The sequence below is a fragment of the Mercenaria mercenaria genome, chromosome 1, assembly GCF_021730395.1.
Source record: "Mercenaria mercenaria strain notata chromosome 1, MADL_Memer_1, whole genome shotgun sequence".
NCBI classification, from domain to species: Eukaryota; Metazoa; Mollusca; class Bivalvia; order Venerida; family Veneridae; genus Mercenaria; species Mercenaria mercenaria.
The window spans coordinates 43679611-43689021 of NC_069361.1; the positions used below are offsets into that span (position 1 = coordinate 43679611).

Consider the following 9411-nt stretch of genomic DNA (forward strand, 5'->3'; position numbering starts at 1 on the left):
GATAGTTAAGACAACTAGTTCTCATGTGGTTCAATAACATATAATCTGTCAGTAATTAATTCAAAGCTTTCTTAAGCGGTATTAGCATTATATATAATTTCTTGATACTGGTACCTAAAATTTCTCTTTTTTCTGTTGTCGTATGATCTCAAGGACAGTGCCTTTAATAATCAATATTTATTAGGTGTTATCATCATTTGAGCTGCGCCATGAGAAAACCAACATAGTGGCTTTGCGATCAGCATGGATCCAGACCAGCCTGAGCATCCGCGCAGTCTGGTCAGGATCCACGCTGTTCGCTTTTAAAGCGTATTGCAATTAGAGAGACCATTAGTGAACAGTATGGATCCTGACCAGACTGTGCGGATGCACAGGCTGGTCTGGATCCATGCTGGTCACAAAGTCACTATGTTGGTTTTCTCATGGCACGGCTCAATTTTCTTTTTCTACATTCAGGTCAAGCATTAACTAGTTACAGGAAATTAAGATTTAACATGATAATAAACTAGTGATACTTTTTTGTTTCAAACACTCATTTCTACTTTATTTGCATATTAAAGATGATACATTTATGAAGTTTATTAAGTATAAAGTTCATTAACACCTCTCCCATTCATCTGGTAATAAAAGGTACTCATTGGCAAGCACTTCATTATACAGACTGTGAAGGTCATAAAGGATATTCTATGATCCAGGGCACAGGAGTCAATCAAGGGTTATGTTACATCATGAACACATTTGCAATGATCTCTAATGAGATGGTGATTATTATAGCTGGGATGAAAACTGCCTAGCTCAGATCGCATTTGTCCAGTCGTTAGAGTCAGAGGTAAGAGGTATTGATTTTTTTTTCAGAAAGTGGTATCAGAGAGGAAAGTGCTTTACATTTAATGACTCTAATGACTGATGCGAGTCTATAGTGTTCCGAAAAACTAATGTCAAATCAACTTGTGGTCCGACGGTTTTGCTTTCTTTAACATGGTGTGTGTATCTTCTATATATTGTATATGTGAAAAAGAGGAAGAATAGAATAGTATTTAAATAAAGTGAAGCATTTTTTGACAGTAAAATCTTTTAATTACCGAATATCACGGAATTTGTAGGTTTCAGTCATTAAATCTGGTTATCCTTTGTTTTGTTAAGTGTATGCCTAGAGAGAAGAAATTAAGGACGAGTAACTTGGTAAACATGATTTATTCCCCTTTATCGCTCTTCACAGTATATAAGAGCTAATTTCATGCGAAATAACATTTACAATTTTGTTTGATCAGAGTGACTAGATAAAAGAATAATTGACTAGTTGAAACTAACTAAATGTTATAGAACATTGATAACCGTGTCATGCAATCAGGTCTATATAAATTCGTTCTTTGTTATTGGTTAGAAACAGTGGTTAAGAGTTAATTTCACTGATTGCAATGAAAAGTTATTTATTTAAGCCCCTTCTCGAGACAACACATAAAGTACAAGAATATATATAGTTTAGAAAATAAATCAAATATTGCAATAAATGCAATTTATTAGCACGCAATTAAGAAGTCAACCAGCAATGTCCAATTAACACATGTACCGGAAACGCGAGTAGGACCACAGAACCTTACGTATGAGTTACTAAGTCCTACGTAGGAGATACTATGTCCTACGTAGGAGATATTAAGTACTACGTAGGAGATACTAAGTCCTACGTAGGAGATAATAACTCCTACGTAGTACTTAATATCTCCTACGTAGGAGATACTAAGTCCTACGTAGGAGATACTATGTCCTACGTAGGAGATATTAAGTACTACGTAGGAGATACTATGTCCTACGTAGGAGATACTAAGTCCTACGTAGGAGATACTAACTCCTACGTAGTACTTAATATCTCCTACGTAGGAGATACTATGTCCTACGTAGGAGATACTAAGTCCTACGTAGAAGATACTATGTCATACGTAGGAGATACTAAGTCCTACGTAGGAGATACTAACTCCTACGTAGGAGATAGTAAGTCGTACGTAAGACAAATTTAAATCTCTCTGCTGGCACCAGGACGCTTCCATATGCATACCATACTAAAGAAAATATTCATATATAATAAATCAGTTAAATAATTTATAACAAATATATCAAAGCAAACAAGTACTCATTTTAATATGCAATCTGGATAAGTCACAAAAGCAAGAAACCTTTTCATATACAGACGACAATTGTAACAAGGAAAATCTTTTAAAAAGCACTTCTCTACATAAAAGACTCTTATCACACCTTTATTCATGTGATACACAGACCGTATTCAGCTCTTTCTTTAATTTGATATATTTTGGTATTTGAACAGGTTTTTATCATATTTATTAAACTTACTTATCATTTTGAGATATATCAATATTCTTGCTAAATATACTGAGCCAAAGTTAGCTTTAAAACTGTGAATTTATAGCGTCGTTTAGGATAAACGCTTTGTCTACATTTCACTCAGCGTAGCACAATCAACAGAGTGAAAAAAATTGACACTCTCGTCCAATCAGGCAGAGTGTTGCATAAATCTTCCATTTTGATAAATTATCTATAATGCGTTATCAAGTAGTTTGATTTGCAAACTGAAGTCACGTGGCATAGGAAACGAAAACGAATTTAGACGGCGTCGCCGAAAAATAAGCATGGACGTGAAGTATGCCGTTTCATCCAATAAAATTCTTAGCCCCAGTCCCATATCGGTCCTTGTACTATGCCGTCTAGTCCAGTTAATATCTGAGTTGATGTGTCCTTCTATGGGGCAGTTACATGTGTAGCGGACACGTGAGAACGGATCAGCCTGAAATACTCTTGAAATCGAGCAGTCCACATTACTAAACTGTTTTTACAATAAGGTTGTTATTATTATTATTGTCATTATTAATATTGTTATGATAATAATAATAATGTACGACGCCATTGAATATATCATTGTATACAATAGGCGTATAATCAAATTATTCAGTTTCAGAGGGTAAATGTAGCAGCAGTAGCAGCAGCACCAGTAGTAGTAGAAGTAGTAGTAGTAGTAATAGCAGCAGCAGCGGTAGTAGTAACAGCAGCAGCAGCAGTAGTAGTAGTAGTAGTAGTAGTAGCAGCAACAGCAGCAACAGTAATAGAAGTAGTAGTAGTAGCCGTAGCAGTAATAGTAATAGTAGTAGATGTAGTAGTAGTAATAGTAGAAGTAGCAGTAGCAGTAGCGGTAGCGGTAGTAGAAGCAGCAGAAGCAGCAGTAGTAGCAATAAAAGTAATAGCTGTATTAGTAGTAGTAGAAGTAGTAGTAATAGAAGTTGCAGTAGCAGCAGTGGTAGCAGCAGTAGTAAACGTAGTAGTAATAATAATAGTAGTAGCAACAGCGGTAATAGTGGTAAAAATAGTAGAATTAGTAGTAACAGAAGTAGCCGCAGCAGTAGCAGTAGTAGTAGCAGCAGTAGTATACGTAGTAATAATAATAGTAGTAGCAACAGCGGTAGTAGTGGTAATAATAGTAGAATTAGTAGTGTCGCAGGGTGAGAAAAATGTGCAGTCAGTCCGGGGCTCGAACCCGGAACCCCTCGCTTACAGGGCGAACGCTCTACCGACTGAGCTTACCGGCTGCCTGACACACATTCTACCCTTACGTGACCAAGTCCGTACCGTGACACACCCTCACAAATTGGAAATTCGTCCTCGAATTCCGGAGGTACATAATATTGCAAGCGTCGTAAGACTGACCAAGCAAGCAAGCCTAGGCCCCACGTTGGGCGCCAAATGATGCAGGGTGAGAAAAATGTGCAGTTAGTCCTGGGCTCGAACCCGGGACCCCTCGCTTACAGGGCGAGTGCTCTACCGACGGAGCTAACCAGCTGCCTGACACATATTCTACCTTTACGTGACCAAGTCCGTACCGTGACAGTAGTAACAGAAGTAGCAACAGCAGTAGCAGTAGCAGCAGAAGTATACGTAGAATTATAATAGTAGTAGCAGCAGCAGTAGCAGTAGTAGTAGTAGCAGCATTAGTATACGTTGTAATAATAATAGCAGTAACGGTAGCGACAGCGGTAGCAATAGAAGAAGAAGCAGCAGCAGCAGTAGTAATAGTAATAGTTTTAGTAGTAGTAGTAGTAGTAATAAAAGTTGCAGTAGCAGTAGAATTCGAAGTAGCAGCAGAAGTATATGTAGTAATAATAATAGTAGTAGCAACAGCGGTAGTATTGGTAATAACAGTAGAATTAGTAGTAACAGAAGTAGCAGCAGCAGTAGTATACGTAGTAATAATAATAGTAGTAGCAACAGCGGTAGTAGTGGTAATAATAATAAAATTAGTAGTAACAGAAGTAGCAGCAGTAGCAGTAGTAGTAGCAGCAGTAGTATACGTAGTAATAATTATAGTAGTAGCAACGGCGGTAGTAGTGGTAATAATAGTAGATTTAGTAGTAACAGAAGTAGCAGTAGTAGCAGCAGCAGCAGTAGTATACGTAGTAATAATTATAGTAGTAGCAACGGCGGTAGTATTGGTAATAACAGTAGAATTAGTAGTAACAGAAGTAGCAGCAGCAGTAGTATACGTAGTAATAATAATAGTAGTAGCAACAGCGGTAGTAGTGGTAATAATAATAAAATTAGTAGTAACAGAAGTAGCAGCAGCAATAGCAGTAGTAGCAGCAGCAGCAGTAGTATACGTAGTAATAATTATAGTAGTAGCAACGGCGGTAGTATTGGTAATAACAGTAGAATTAGTAGTAACAGAAGTAGCAGCAGCAGTAGTATACGTAGTAATAATAATAGTAGTAGCAACAGCGGTAGTAGTGGTAATAATAATAAAATTAGTAGTAACAGAAGTAGCAGCAGTAGCAGTAGTAGTAGCAGCAGTAGTATACGTAGTAATAATTATAGTAGTAGCAACAGCGGTAGTAGTGGTAATAATAGTAGAATTAGTAGAAACAGAAGTAGCTGCAGCAGTAGCAGTAGTAGTAGCAGCAGTAGTATACGTAGTAATAATAATAGTAGTAGCAACAGCGGTAGTAGTGGTAATAATAGTAGAATTAGTAGTAACAGAAGTAGCAGCAGCAATAGCAATAGTAGTAGCAGCAGTAATAGTAGTAATAATAATACTAGGAGAAGTAGCAGCGGCAGCAGTAGTAGTGGCAGTAGTAGTGGCAGATTCGGCAACAATAAAAGTAGTGACAGCAGTAAGAGTAGTATTAGTAGTTTCAGTAGTAGTTTAAGTAGTAGTAGTAGAAGTAGTAGTAGTAGTAGCAACTAGTAGCAGTGGTAGTGGATGCAGTACCTTCTACTACTAGTAGTAGTAGTAGAAACAACTGTAGTAATATAAGCAGCAGTATTAGTTGAACAAGTAGTTACAGTATTAGTAACAGCAGTTAGTATAAGCAATAGTAGTATTTGCAGCAGCACTAGCAGCAGTAGTAAACGTAATAGAAGTTGTTGTAGTAGCAGCAGTAGTAGAGATAATAGCAGTAGTAGTTAATGTAGCAATAGCAATAACAACAGCAGTAGTAGTAGTCGTAGTTGGTGTTGTTGTAATAGTAGTAGTAGTAGTAGTAGCAGCAGCAGCAGTAGTAGGGTTAGTAGTAGTTGTTGTTGTTGATGTGGTAGTAGTAGTAGTATAAGTAGCAGCAGCAGTAGTATCAGTAGCGGCTGTAGTAGTAGCAGTAGTAGCGGTAGTAGTAAAAGTAGCTGCAGCAACAGCAGCAGCAGTAGTAGTTGTTGTTGTTGTTATTGTAGCAGTAGTAGTAGTAATAGTAGTAGTAGTAGTAGAAGCAGCAGCAGTATCAGAAGCAGCAGTGGCTGCAGCAGAAACGTTATACGGAACGAGCTTTATCCCGCGTCACAATACATAACTGCCTGGGGTTCATGCTAATTAATCTATATCAAACTCTGAGGCAATGTCCTGAGAATAGATAAAGTCCCATGACTCTGACAAAAAAAGCCATAGGTATAGCTGGGTTTAGTACCAATAGTTCATGTGAATCTGGCCAGGAGTTATGGAGATAGACGGACGGACAAACGTTGATGGCCAAATAATAATTATTACACATGTCTGTCTCTAAAGATAATGGTGATGTTGATGATGATGATGATGATGATAATGATTATGATGATGCCATTAATACGTTATAGCACTGAAATATATGGACAAAATCTTTGAAATATGTGATTTTCTTTTCATCACCTATTTTACAAACACAAGATTATTTTGCAAATGAGAAGAATAGCACCTTTTTCTTCCGAGTCGGTGAAACGTGTGACCTGGGAAAGATAAAAGTCCAACACTGTGCCATCACATAATACCGTAAATACGGCCTTTCGGGCGTTTAAAGAAGATACAATACTGTGTAGAAATCTATTTGAATGTAATTGTAATGCAAAATATTTTCTTAATTTCTTTTAATTCTAAAAATATTGAGACAGCAATTTGATGTTTTTAGATAATTTATCGAAGTTTGATCTAATTACATCTACCCGAGATAACGTTCCATTATGCAAACAAACAATATTAATCTATAATCATAACTAATCATCATAACAAGAGATTCTATTAATGAATGATTAATGATTCAACGCCCATTATACTGTCTTGAAGACGGATATCAGAACAGTACAGAACAGTAATTTATTGGCATAACTTGAACATGTACAGTCCATCGTTACAAGAACAAAATTTACTAAACATAAATAGCAATGACCAAAAACACATTTAGTTAAACTTTTATCAATATTGGTTAGAATGTGACCTGCCGTGAGATACGAAAACACATATGTAATGTCTTATAAGTAATACAAAAGAGATAATACAAAAGTTACTAAACTAAGGTGAATATACTGTTACATGTACTATATCATACAATATACTCAGTCACTGAATAAACGTGCCGTTCTACGTCTGGCATAATTTCAAAGTAAAAGTATGCAGTCTAGTAAACGTTGCCTTAAGAATATGCAAGGACTACCTTAGATACAAATCGATATAATTAAACTTTTTCTTTGCTAAAATTAATTAAACATTTGACTGGAATGCCGCTTCTCTTTCCGTACATTTGTAAATATGCTGTAAAGCCACGCTATATTTTCTTTTACCTGCGTGGGAATAAATAATAAAATCTGTAAGAAGATCCTCTGGAAGCATAGAATGCAACCTAACAAAATAATAGCAGACTCGGTTTGATCGTGTCTGTTCATGAGATGTAATGGAACTTGAAGTGCAACACCTCTCACGCCCCCTAGCACCGGCTTAAGCGGAACTCTATTACACATGTATTGAATGGACTACATGATCCCAAAGGACCAGAAAATATAACAACACTGAGGATTTGTTCTGTCTGCTGAATGCTGCTGTAAAACGGCGTGCACTAGTGATATTCTACAAGATTACCACAATTTGAATTATAACTAGAGCTGCTTTTGAGAAAAGCCCATGTCCCACAATTGCCTAATCATCTGAATAGTAGTATATGAGTAAACCATGCACCAAGACCTCAACTGCCTTATCAGACTTTGTGTGCTTTGATTAACAAAAATAAGTTTCAAGGGCCATAATTCCGAACTGCCTGGGCCTATTCAGCTAGTTATCGAACTTGGCCGAGGAATTATTGGCAAACACATTTTTTTAAAGTTTGGTGACGATCGGATGAGAAATGTTCGACTTAGAGTGCGGACAATCTTTGTGACAAACAGACAGACAGACAGACACGCAGGAGTAAATCAATATGTCTCTCACACCACTGTGTGGTGGGAGACAAAATAAATGATTAGATGTAAAAACGTTTGCAAATGTATATTTGATATATAATCGTAAATAAGTTTTAAATTCGTGAACTCATTGTTTCTGATGTTAATAGATAAGTTTCTTAAGATGGATTTTGTAAAACAAACCTAAAAACATTTTGTGGACCTTTTTCACAGAGGCACCCAACCCTTCCCAAAAAGGGGCGTCATAATTTACTTGGGTTACGCTTTTTTAAAGTGAATAGAATTTCCTCCGTTTTAAACAGAATTTAGTTTAGCTTGGGTTTCAAGCATCCACGAGAAAAATTTTAGCCAGATGCTTTTCCCAAAGCGGCGGGAAAGCCCCACTTCTAAACCCCAGCCCCTTGGCCTTTTTAAAAAAAAAAAGGGAAAAGGGGATAATTGGAAATCATCGGCGTGATTTAAAAAAATTTAAGAAGTTCATTGCCGTTTTTAAAATGGGGAAAACCCGGGTTTTTGTTTTACATGATATAGTTTTTTGGGCCAAAACCCGATCCCTGGGGCACCCTTTTTATTTCATCAACATAGGGTCGACAGCTCCCCCCAACGCCCGTTTGATTTTAAAGGTTTACAAGATATGAGGGCATCCATGCAAATGCTTGGGCTGTGACTCCAAATGATTGGGTTTGGTCGGGGTTTTAAAAGTGTTTTGGGGGTTTAACGTGTCGAAAACTGCAGACGATGGGGGAAAACCCAGGACTGTTACAGGAAAATTTTGGGCGGGGGAGATTGGGAAAATGTCATTTTTGGACCCCTTTTTCAAAGCCAAAAACAGTTGAATGAAAAATTTTTTTTGGGAAACAGCTGCGTCCCCCATGTGCTTTTTTTCACTCAAAAGCCGATTAAAAACGCGAAAACTACTACCTTTTCTTTAAAATTTTTGAAATGAAAAGGGAGGTTAGACAAGGCCCGTAGTTTTTGGAATTTTTTGGGTTTAAAACTTTGGGTTTTAAAAACAGGGGTTTTATCCTAGCAAATTTTTAAAAACTCTTTTGGGACATTTAAACCCAATTCCCATTGAGGGATTTTATGGGGTTTGTTATTTAACGGCCCCGGCTGGTGATAGATGTTGGTTTTAAAAAATTCAAGTTTACAGGATTTGTTTTTGGGGATTTTTGTATGAATTTTGTTTTAACTCTTCTATCGTTTTCAAGGGAAACCAATCAAAAAGACAGTTTGCCCACTTCTGGTTTTTTGAAAAATGCAAGTTTTATGAAAACACAATCAGTTTGGCTAAGCGAAAAAAAAATTTTCATAACCCAATGTTTTAATTTTTTTCCCATGAAAAAGTACTAAACCCTTTTACCAAGTTCTTTTGATGAGAGTTAGAGGGACGGGAAACTTATGGCTGTCTCTAGTGATGTTTGGTTTTTTGGCCTTTACCCTTTTCTGAGAAGTTGTTTGGTTCGGGCCTTTAATAAGGGGGTTTATTTTACGGGTTTTGGGAATTTTGGGCTCTATATAGTTGACGGTTTGTAGTTGTTTTGAAATTTTCGCCCCTTTTCGCTCAAGCTTGGGGTTTTAGTGTTCTGAAGTTCGTTTTGATACCACGGACAAACTAGGTCGAAGAAACGATTTTTTTTTTGTGGGTTTAAAAGGGAGATGTTTTTTCTTCAGTAAGGAAAATCCTTTTGGGAAAATTTTATTTACTAGCCCGATTTCCCGTCC

General features: G+C 36.9%; 1 protein-coding gene across 1 annotated transcript; it reads left to right on the plus strand.

Moving 5' to 3' along the window:
* The first annotated feature begins 2642 nt into the window (after positions 1–2642).
* LOC128557067 (uncharacterized protein DDB_G0271670-like) lies at positions 2643–5857 on the plus strand. The gene is made up of 4 exons (XM_053543663.1): positions 2643–2653; positions 4120–4895; positions 5095–5168; positions 5729–5857. Exons 1-4 carry the CDS (start codon positions 2643–2645, stop codon positions 5855–5857), a joined length of 990 nt encoding a protein of 329 aa, XP_053399638.1.
* Positions 5858–9411: the final 3554 nt, after the last annotated feature.